The sequence below is a fragment of the Dermacentor silvarum genome, chromosome 6, assembly GCF_013339745.2.
Source record: "Dermacentor silvarum isolate Dsil-2018 chromosome 6, BIME_Dsil_1.4, whole genome shotgun sequence".
Lineage (NCBI taxonomy): Eukaryota > Metazoa > Arthropoda > Arachnida > Ixodida > Ixodidae > Dermacentor > Dermacentor silvarum.
The window spans coordinates 7,365,546-7,377,357 of NC_051159.1; the positions used below are offsets into that span (position 1 = coordinate 7,365,546).

The 11,812-nt window shown below is 46.7% G+C and overlaps 2 protein-coding genes across 3 annotated transcripts in view; both read right to left on the reverse strand.

The window, feature by feature from the left end:
* LOC119455267 (cysteine dioxygenase type 1) overlaps nucleotides 1-11,441 on the reverse strand; it is a 106,939-nt gene extending 95,498 nt beyond the window's left edge. The window contains exon 1 of the mRNA XM_037716670.2: nucleotides 11,190-11,441. Coding sequence (XP_037572598.1) covers nucleotides 11,190-11,377 — 188 coding nt within the window. The 5' untranslated portion in view covers nucleotides 11,378-11,441. The remainder of the gene's footprint in view (nucleotides 1-11,189) is intronic.
* LOC119455269 (cysteine dioxygenase type 1) overlaps nucleotides 1-11,812 on the reverse strand; it is a 289,109-nt gene that overhangs the window by 95,498 nt on the left and 181,799 nt on the right. The gene's annotated exons all lie outside the window — the stretch shown is intronic.

Sequence of the window (11,812 nt, forward strand, 5' to 3'; positions counted from 1 at the left end):
CGGCGACGGCAGAAATCTGCTTTTGAGTGTCCATATAATTGCTATCGCAATAAAAACAACGTAACGGGAGGCTGCGAGCGAATGAAATGGACAGAATTTCTGAACAACTTTCCGAGAGGCGACTGTTTTTAGACCAACAACGCGTGATGAAACGCCGATTTTGAAAAAAAAAAAAATATAAGGAGAAACGGTTGTTGAGACGAGTACGGCGAGAAGGACAGAATACAAGTGTTGCTTCGAGACCCCGACCGACACAGTCTTTCAATATGCTTGCTGAGAGGGCGAACGGCTCAAGTCTCGCAGTGCTGCACGGAATTGCAGATACGAACCATGTCGTGTCGAACCTCTTCAAAACGCTATAACAGGCATCGAGATAAGCGGCAGCCTTAGCCACCACCGGATGACGTACTTAACGGTCTTTATGATCGGCTTGTTCGCGGCTGCGAAGAGCACACGTTGATTTCAAAAACAAAATTTAACAAGCAACAATGAGAGAGAGAGAGAGAGAGAGATAGTATGAGGGCGCAGCGTTATCTCGACTCTCGAGAAAAGACATCGAACGGCGAATCGTGGCGATAACTAATTTTCCGAAGACGTCCCGTCGACGCGAGAACCATCGGAACAAAATTTGAAAGAAATGTTGAACGTGACAAGGAATAAACTTTGAAAATACATGTTGATGTGTGAGCTAAGTTAGGCGTGTGGAGGTAATAAGAAACGTTGCACGAGGTTCCCTTATTTGCGATTTGATATATATATATATATATATATATATATATATATATATATATATATATATATATATATATATATGGGGGATTCAACAGTGCGTCGCTTGTTAACGATCGGTCGCATAATGACGAAACTGCATAATGGAAAGTATGCCTTGCGAGAAACATGGCCGGATAAATGTTTCAGGTGCCTTGTGAGGAACCACACGGGATTAGTAGGTTGCGCCAGTAGAGGTTTTTTTCGGTGCTTTCCTGAGAGCTGAGACGTATACTGTTTGCAACGTGTCAAGCGCATTGAGATGAAATTCTGAGCTGATGGAGGGGGCACTGGGAGGAACGACAGAATAATGAATACTGCCCTATTCGATACGTAGCGGTGACTTCACGGACGCGAGACTCGCGAAGTGATGTTTGGCATTTACGTTCTCCGATAATAGGGAAGCCTTTATCCGTTGAAAAAATCCAAGGAGACTTCTCGAGAAACTCATTTGGTGTTTTCTTCTCGTCCCCAATTAATTCGTTCAATGGAGGTAACATCCCAAAGCAGCACTACAGAGCTCTGAGAGGCGTCGGAGTGAAGGGCTCGAAATTAATTTTGACCATCTGGGGTTCTAAACCCAAGCATACGAGTGGTTTCGCATTTCCATACCGTTGAAATCCGGCCACCGCGGCAGGGAATCGAACCCTCGACCTCAGCCTCGAAACGCCACAGCTATCACGGCTGGTTTCGTCCAATCAGCATGCGTGCTTCAAGCAGGAACAAATAGATGATTGGGACACTCACGTGAGAGTACGTGCGGGAGTTACACCACCAGGGGGGGGGGGAACAAAGAATGACTTTCGAAGGAAACAAAAAAAAAAAAAAAAAAATTAGAGAGGTACAGATACGCAATCCAGTAACTAGTCGAAGCTAAATGAAGCACCGGGTCAAGTCGAAGGAAAAACAGAAATTTCAAAGGAAGCGGTCACACTCAAGACGGCGACAGGTGATCGACGGCGATATATACGGTATTTGATATCTAAATTCCAGGGGAAAGAACGGCAGATGCAGTGGAGTGAGGTTCTTGAATACACGTCAAGACTACAGGAACAACGATGACGTGAAAAACTGAACCTGCAGATATGGAAAGAAAGATAGATAGAATGAAGAAATACAGAGCAAGATTAGGTGGTCGGTCCATAGCTACTTGAAAGGCTTGCTACTTTAGACGGACTATTCACGACGTTGAGAGAATATTCATCAAAAGAAAAAAAGAAAAGCTGCAACGGGACCCCGCAATTCAACAGGGCTCTCGTCCCTATTCGTTCGTGTGAATGGCGGAAAAGAGAAGAGGGTAGATAAAAGAAAGTCACTCTGGGGGAAAAAAAAAATCACAGACGACATTCGGAGAAACAGCTGTTTGCCGCTACGCTATATCAGTCATGCATAGAAGCGCTGATGTCTATAGCTCGGGCTAAGTGCAGCGTCATCTTTTGACATCACATGCACGCAAGAAGAGGAAATGTAGGGAGCTCAACCAGACGAGCCTTCGGTTTACTACCCTACACTGGGGGCGAGGGAAAGGGGGAATAGAAAGAGGGAGAGAGTCCATGGTGTCTAGCAAAGAGAATGATTTCTAGGGTTTTACGTACCCAAACCACGATTGGATTATGAGGCACGCCGTAGTAGGGGACTGCGGACTAATTTTGACCACCAGGCGATCTTTAACGCGCCCCCAATGCACGAGACACGGGCGTTTTTCATTACGCCCCCATTGAGATGCGACCACCGCAGTCGGGATTTGATACCGCGACCTCGTTGTTAGCAGCGAAACACCATAGCCGCTAAGCTACCGCAGCGAGTAGTAAAAAGATTTTAAAAAGTGTTCATGAGGACGAAAATGTTGGCATGAATGAACATGAACGGCGAAGACTTCAAATGTTTCATTATAAATCGCACCTGCACACACCGGAGCGCAGACGGAGGATGGACGCGTCAACGCATGTATGAGCTCTTAAAAGCTGACGCTGCAAAGAAGTCTTATAATAGGGGTGCGTGATTATTTCAAATACGAATCGGACAGTATTTGATTCGATAATTCACTATTAGAAGAGGTCAAATATTAATTTCTGTTCGACTATACTATATTCGGCATTCGATTCGAATGTTGTTTCTCTGGAATATTACTCGATTCCAAAAGTTTGCTATCCGAACACTCCTGCTGTGTAACACTGCAGCCATGTTGTTGAACGCCTTGCGCTTTACGCACAGTATTATACGACAAGCAGGGTTTGAAGAGCCTTCTTTTTTTTACTAGAAATTCAAGGACAATTTAAGGATTTCAGTGATGCCGAAGATCAAAATTCAAGGACGGGGAAACAAACCTCATTCTTACACATACACTGAAAAGTAATTAAACCTCCTTCTTAGGCGCAATTTTGTACAGCTAAGCAGCTGTTGAGTTGAACAAACGCTTCAAGCTCGCCAAGACGCTTTTCAAAGTTAACTTTACCGATGTAACAATGTCAACCGCCTTCTGGCATGATGATTAGTAGCGTCCGACTTCAGCCAAAACTCGTCATGCTAAAGCCAAATAGCTGAAACTGTCACGCCTTTCTAGAGTTTCTATAGCTGTGGTACGAACCAACTAGAAAAACAACAAAATGGTGGCACAGCTTGGTCGCTTGATCTGGCTTTGTCTACGTGCACGATCGCAATGATGATTTAAACAAGCCTGTTGTTGGTTGTGGAAACACCACATTGCAATCGTTTAGCGAAACTCTCAAAAGAAAATATCTAGAATTGCTTCCCGAGAGACAGTGTCAATGGCATAGCATCTACTCGGAATTTATTCACCTTGAATGTGCAATAGCTACCTCCAACCCAATTTGACAAGAAATTCAAGGAGCACATTTATTTTCAAGGAGGTTTAACCGTGAATCTTTTTTTTTTCTTTTTCATATTCAAGGGTTTTCAAGGAGGTGTACGAACCCTGTTAGACTACAAGAAACAACAACGGTTGTTGCAGTCTACAGAGGGAAATACAAATGGAGACTTTATATATACAAGTGGAGACTTTTTCGAATGGCTCTGCTGCAGACGAACTGAAGTTATGCAGACTCATTATAGTTTCTGAGCGAACGCAAAAAGAATAACAGTTATGCACAATACAGTTTTCTGCACAATTCCAATGGCTTCTGTGTAACACAGTTTCCGAATCTTACATTGTCATGCCTCGCCTGAGGCAGCTTACGAATGTATTGTCCAGATTTAGGCAAATCAATTTATTGTTTGGCCAATATCACCACGTCTGGATTCCTTTAAAACGACGTGCGAACACAACACCCTGCAACGTGCGTGGGGTAACGTGCTGTTCCTATCCGTTTAAATTAGACTGTCAACACGCAACATATAGAAGTTGCGTGAAGTACGTTTGGGAGAAAAAAATCTTGTTGAATATTTAAAACATACGGAGTTCAGTTCGACATTCGAATGTGGTTTCTCTCGGATGTTCGTAAACGATTAAGAAATGTGTCGCCATTCGAACATTGCTGCTTTATAATAAAACACGAACAGACGGTCTCTGCGCACAGCTGCGCATATATAGTGTGTATACTATAGCTTAACGTGCGTCGGCGTACTTTCACGAAGGGCGCTTTGATATCGAGTCTGTAGCTTCAGCCATGCAGCATTCCATCCGAGCACATATGTCAGGTTCGAGGTCGGCGATTCCTCACGTCCCCACGCGAAGGTTGGACGCGTGGGGACGTGAGGTACTTGCGTGCGCTTTCGAGCGAAAGATTGGAGAGCGTATATATATATACATGCAAAACACGCGAGCTGCAAGGCGTGGCTCTTAGCCGAATCGTGTTGAATGCGGTTTATTTCGCCGTGTCGGCAGGGAGTAGATTTTCTGCTAAAGGGTAATGCACAAGGCTCCGGAATTTTCGATGTTTACTATAGGCAAGTGTTACTGCGCAAGACAAGAGCAATTAACAAGAAAGAAAAGCAGAACCAACATTGTTGCTTGCTCCTTTTGACTGTGTACTATGCCTGTCTATTTAAAAGCACGCTGTTAATTGCCTATGACAATGCATCAAAGTAGCTTTGAGGATAGTAATATTAATGGGAGATAATAAAGGAGGGGAGGGGGAGCGTCTTCAATGACATGAGAAGTTTCGTGCCAAAGCTACACCTGTGCCCGTATTCACAAAAAGCTCTTAAGCTTGAATCGTTCTCAAGAGCAAATTTCAGCCAATCGTGACGCCGGGCATATCATTAGTGGAGGCGGTCAGCCAATGGCCAAGATAACCTACGAAGGAAAAGCTTTGTGAATTTGGCCCCTGGTCTATCATGGACGCCGTAGCGCGACCACCATGGCGCTCAATTCAACGCCCGCAGGTAAGGTGTGCGCGGGCATTTTTTTAAAATTATTCGGTCTGCTTTTGAATGGGAGAGAAAGCGCCCGTGCGTCAGACGATAACTCCACCGGCGGCGTGGCTATACCTATAACGGGACACTGCTTTATATGCAATTAATGCGAGCACTACCGTTCCCGATTATGGAAGGCGCCAACGAGCCGCCTGCCCGTTAGTGGTGTTCCTTTCCCGTGGGCGAGCATCGCCCACGGCAGAAGAAGCCGCCAAATTATCGGTATTGCATTTCGCGCACGTATAGACAGAGCCGCAGTTCCTTTCGGGTAGCCCACGGTACGTGTCCTGAAAGAGCACCTTGGCACACGGAGAGCATAAGTTGAATACGGCTTATAACTTCACACAGGTTGTCGTGTACGAGGAAACGGATAGGCCCTGAGGACAGCGTTACGAAATTTTACGACGCTAGAAAGTAAGCTGGAAAGGAAGGCCACGCTTTATTTTCATTTGCAGCTAATTTCGTTCACATTTTGCAGGCAGGTGACAACGATGGCGTCCGGTAATGTTTGTCATTAAAATGGATGAACCGCTCGCCAAAGGGCCGCCCCGAAGACATGAAAAATTAGAAACCGCAAGGATGCATGATCTCTAATGGCATCCCTCTCGAGACTGGGGCGGCGACTAATAGTCACCTGTGCGAGCAACTTACGTATATATATATATGTCTCACCATATCGTATAATCAAGCAATCTGCCTATTTTCATTATCTCGTAAAGTTGCCTATGTCTGTCACGATCCCGACTCCATCCCTTCCCTGCTTCTTTGCCGCCCAGAACTAAGCGTCTCCGTGATCCGCGACCGAGTCAAAAGATCCGCGTTACGGATTCTGGCGCGAAATTTAAAAAGAGAAATGTTGCCCTCCGTTTTCTTCGCTAAAAGCAGCATTTTCCCCGCCGAATCAAACGTGTCGAGTCTGGAAAGCACTTCACCAGACCATACGTTAACTTAGTGCTGCTCTTTAGTACGTGTCCCTTTAAGGCGATTTGGAAACAAGAATTATGAAGGTTTTCAAGGGGCCCTGCGACACCTCGCTTTCAATACTATATTCCCTCCTAAATTAATGACAAGAACATAATATTTCACTACGAAGAACATAATATACCAGAGTGTTTTAAAATAGGGTACCCAAACATTGGGGGACGAGAACCTCACTGTGGGCCATTTGAGCTCTTTTGTGCTCGCTTTGAGTTACTTTGTACGCCCGGCGGGTTTGCGTTCCCCACCGCTTGGGAACCCTAATATAGAACTCTCTAATAACGGAGATAGAAAGGGTGCTATGTTTACGTTGCCCCTTCCTCCTTGACATAACCTTTGCTCTCAGCTGCCCCAGCTCGGCCTTCGATAGCAATGCCGAGCAAATCGCCATTTTCTAATTTTGTTTTAAGCGAATAGCTTTCTTTGTTTCTGTCATTCGTTTTCGTAGTCGGACTGCCACCGCCGGTAAAGAAGCGCCGACGGCGCGCGCGCTCGCGCATGGCCTCCGCGCCATCCGATCTCTGAGGCCACGGTTCGCGCAAAAGAGCTGCCGAACGCCAGTGTCCACATCACGTCCCATAGGGTGACGCCCTCTGGATTTAAAATGCTGATCTTAAAGGCTATGTTCTTCCTGGTTGAAGCGATTTGTGGAGCCGGAACACGTCATAGCAAATAAATCATAAACACGTCGTAGACGAAAACACGTCGGGTTTTGGGCACCACCTGTTATGGCCCTATCAGGCGCCCTTGCTGTCCACCTATACTAACGCTACAGATGCTCCGGTTAACGGCTTCGTTCTCTGCGGAATAACGTGGTGAAACAACAAACGCTACGTAAATACCCTCGCTGCAACAAGTGTATACGCCGGAGAGCGAAAGGACGCGCGCACAACCGCCGCTTCCCCGTCTGCTACAATGTATAATAATTTACACCCATAAAAGTAAAATAAAGGTGTAAACCAGTCTATATATCCCAGACCCTTTTTTGTGTGTAAGGATGTGGTCATAGACCGATTTACACCCTAAGTCCCTTTTTAAGGGTGTAAATAATTTTAGTGTGTATACTAACTCATGATCACAAACAATCGCCAAATGGCATGGCGTCTAGTGCCTTCGAACGACTGAAAGTTGAGCGAGTTGGTAAGGATTCGTGTTGCTTTTGAGAGGCAGGAGAGCACGCACGAGGATTAGGAACGTTGTCCGTTTCGTTCCTTCTTGCATCCGCGTTTGCACGCCTGCCTTTCGGGAACGCACGTCCATTGCCTGTCGCGCTGGTTATGACGTCACTGACAGCAGCAAAAGAGAGGGGGGCCTCGAAAGTCGCAGCTAGGAGAGAGCAAGCGATATAGTGTGCGAGGTTGCAGACTCCGAGCTGGTCTATGCAGAGGCTCGCATTTGGCTCGCATTTCATGGCAGCGTTCACTATAGAGCACAAGCGTATTCTTACTGTTTTCAAGAACCTATTTAATGAAGCCGGAGCGGTCAGCCGGAAAAGCGTGTCTCTAGCTTAATTAAATTAAATTATTACACTCCGGGGTATCGCGTGTCCAAAAAAACGACCTGATTTTAAGGCACGTCGTAGTAATTTTGCCAATCTAGAGTTCTTTAACGCGCACCCAGTGCGTGGTATATACACGAGCATTTTTGCATTCTGCCCCCATCGAAATGCAAGCCGCCCGGATATGGAACCTGCGACCGCGAACTCACCGGCGCAGCGCCATATATCCACTGAGGTACCACGGCGTGTCATGCTTCTATATAACCTATCCCAGCTGTCCGTTCAGGCTCCGCTGGTCTCCTTGAAGCCCAACGTGGGTTCAGCGATAGCAGGGGGAAAGCAAACACGTCGGCAGTAGAGATTAGTAGAAGACGATTGGAGGTTTGGTGGAAGAAAAGCAGGCAGACTACAAACAACGGAGGCGTACCAGAACAAACGTTCCCAATAGTGGATCCGAACGTTTGATGCTGTAGCTTGTATGGCTGTTTAATAAAAATAAATAGGTAAGGAGCATGGAGTGTGAAACATGGAGTAAGGTAAGCTGCATGGAGTTCTGCATGGAGCAAAAGTGAAAAAGACCTTTGTGGCGCAACCCACCACCCCGTTTCAAAGGGGACGCCCATAGCACTCATCCATCCATCCATCCATCCATTGCTACTCCTCACCGGGTAAGGGCGAGATAAAGAGGGAAAGGGCGATGATACGTGACCATGCAATATTACAATGAATTCTATACAAAGCGTGTACGTACACTACGCTGTATATGCACTGTACATTTGCACCCTGCATTTCGTGTAAGGTCTGCTACGAAGCGTCATAGAACCACTTTGCGCATGCGCCCATCTTGCTGTTGTACTGGACTTTTGTGCAGTGCATTGATCACCCTCCAGGATAAGCCGCCTCCCATAGTGAGATTCCCCTCGAGGCGCTAGGACAGTTTCCTCCGTCAAGGAAAGCAGTGCTGTTGCACCAACATGCTTAATCGGCGCGCTGTCGTGGTCAAAGCTATACAGAGAAGGTTACGAGGGAGATAAGCAGTACACATAGAGTGTCTAGCAGACAAGTGCGTGAGTACAGTGGCCTTCTCACAGTCTGATATGAAACTGCCTTTTTTTTTTTTCTTTAATAGTCGCGACACGCGCCACCTTTGACATGACGTCATGTTCTCTGGATAAGCGATGTGTCCTGTGTCAAGAACCTGCACGTTCCTCGAAACAAAGAATCGAAAGTTGGCGCTGCGTGTTGTCGCAGTATGTGTGCATGCGTCTTTGCTTATTGCGCTCAATCTCACATCATGACAGACCAATTGGCCCTATCGACTGCCGTGTACGATGTGCGCAGCTTGTGAACTCGATGTGCAAAGCTGAACATCACTTCCCGGTACGGACGGCCAGGGCAAAATGGCCTGATAAACATTTCCAAACGCAACGTGAAAGCGCTGAAATTACAACAGACGATTTGTTTGCGGTTACACAAAGATTCCAGAGAAAGATTAACAAGGGCAGCAGATGTGTGCCAAGAGAAAGGAAGCGCAGTCGATGCATGCAGGCAGAGAAATAGGTGGGATGATGAAATGAGGAAATTCGCAGGCATAAAATGGAGTCGGCTGGATATAGAGAAAGATTATTGGAGATCACTGGGAGAGGTCCTAGAGTGGGCGTAAGTTAGGCTGATGATTACGATGACTAAGTTGCACGTATGCTTTCCCACGCTTATAAGCCTTCGGTTAGCAATTCTAAGACCCGCGAAAAGCACTCGAAAAGCCAGCCTCGCGCATGCATATACGTCTCCGAAGCCAGACTGACAGAAGTTCCTTCTTACGCAACAGCGGCTTGTGACCGGCTGGGGGTCATGTGCCGGCCGATAAGAGTGAACGAGAAGATATAACTAAAGCCCCCCCCCCCCCCCCCCCCCCCCCGAACCTCGCTTACACAGCAAGGGTCGTAGGCATATTCTGTGAACAGCATTAGTCCCTGCGAGCATTGCGCCTGTTCAGGCAAAAGGGGCATGCGCTTTCGACATATTCGTCAACAGCGAAGTCACGCTACGAGGTCTGATGTGCTCAAGCCAAGGTTGCTAGAAATAGAGCACGACCCATTTTTGTCAACACGAATTCATATGTGAACGTTTTCTTGATCAGTACGCTGCAGTAAAGTGGTTGAGAAAAACGTCTGGAGACTGGTTTCGGTTTATTTCTAAAATCTGGTGCTAAAGGTCACGCGCGGATACAAGGGGCATGTCTGGATGTCGTGACCCCCAACCGCACACTTCGTGTGCGATGCGCCAGCGTACGGCAGGTGACAGTTAACTCGTGAAGTCCTTCCCAGATGTTACTGGGACGCGAATAAATTTATGATCAGTATTATTATGTTTGATCGTAAGCATCTGCGCAGCATCACCATCAGTCACCATATCAAAGTCAGACAATTGAAAAAATAACCTGGATCCGCGCCTGCTCAAGGTACTCAAACCTTCGGGCTCTCCTCACCGTGCCGTCAGCGAATCGAACGACGCATGTGGCGGTATTGACAAACACAGACGCATTCCAATCTCCGCCCCAAGCATCTGTGCGCATATTGTAGCTGTGCAGATATATCTCCTAAATGCGTGAAGAAAAACGGTGCGTGGCATTTTAAGGAACATGCGCGACCGCCATTGTATAAAAAAAGAGCAACCCATATCTACACTTTCCTTTTTTCTTTATAACTTTTTTTTATACTTTACCTGATTATTTGCTATGCAATACGGTTTCAGCTGCTGTGTAGTTTGCGACCTTTACAATCCCGACCCTGCCTCTCATATCTTTATCCAGCCAGAACAGCATAAAAAATGTGTAAATATAAAAAAAAATAAAATAAAAAATACGCGGTAATATTGTCTGCAAACGCCACACATCCGCCATGCGTGCCATTTCCTTATTTTACACTCATGTCAGTGTGAAGCACGACAAATGCAATGAATGGCACCGTTATAAATAAAAGTAAAATTCGGATACACAGTGACAGCAAATATGCGTGAAAGCTGCAGTGCTTGGGTACAATGAACGAAGAACTGTTGCAATCCAGATGAGCGCTATTTGTACAGAGGATCATCATCATCAGATCGTCACGGATTATGTCCACTCATTAAAGGGGATGTTTGCAGAAAACATTTCGAGGGTCAATTTTTCTACATCAGTACACAAAAGACGCGTGATTTGCAGCTGGCGCACCCAAACAGATATCTGCTTATCTGGCGACCGCATAGCGCGAATTGTTTTCAGACTTGCATGCCCACTGATTTTTTCGTGAAATTATACACCAAGCGTTGAAGATACAAATTAAAGAAAAGCGCTCCACAAGAAACGAAACTTAATAGATGGTCACGCACGATGGTACGTGCTAGGCGACGACGTTAGCACGGGGGTACGCGCTGTTCGCATTCCGAAAGTGATGATCGACTTAGGAAAAAAAAAAAAAAAAAGGGGGGGGGGGGGGGGGCACGCGCACACCGGTCTTGATAAAGAACAAGCAACGCTCCGGGCGAGTTATGCAGTAAGTGCGCGCGTTGCCCTGCGGCATCTCGAGCTCACCTGTGCCTGTCGAACTTGGCGTACTGCTGCCATTCCTTGGGGTTGCTCTGGTACGATGACATGAGCTCGTGCACGTACTCGACGTTGATGTGGTCATCCTCGAAGACGCGGTGCAGGTGGCTGATGAGGTCCTTTAGCGTAGCCGCACACGGCGGCTTTGCCGAATTTGCGACGCTCCTCGGCTCCATCGGAACACTACGCGCCACTTGTGTTCGTCGCCGGGCGATTTTGAGCGCTTCTAGATGGCGCACATTTTTTTTAAAGGCCAGCGCTGCTGCATACACTCGACACGTTGCGTGACGTTTCCGACAGCCTGTCTCGCTCGAGCCAATCACACGCTGAGCGAGCATCGCGCGTCACTCCGGGGCACGTCGGTTTCGGTTTTGATGTGCGAGCTGCCAGCCCGGGTGCCGCCTTGTACGACTCGAATGCATTTCGTTTCCTTGACACTAGGTCTGAAAAAAAATAACGAAAAAAAGATAGAATGTGGTTCATCCCATGCTTGTGCTCGCGAAGTACGAAGGTTGGTACACAAGGGCTTAAAAACACGCGCCAGGAGCTTCGTGATCTTTACTATTCTTTCCTTGAGCTGGGTAATATTGCGCGTCAAATATTTTTCTGTT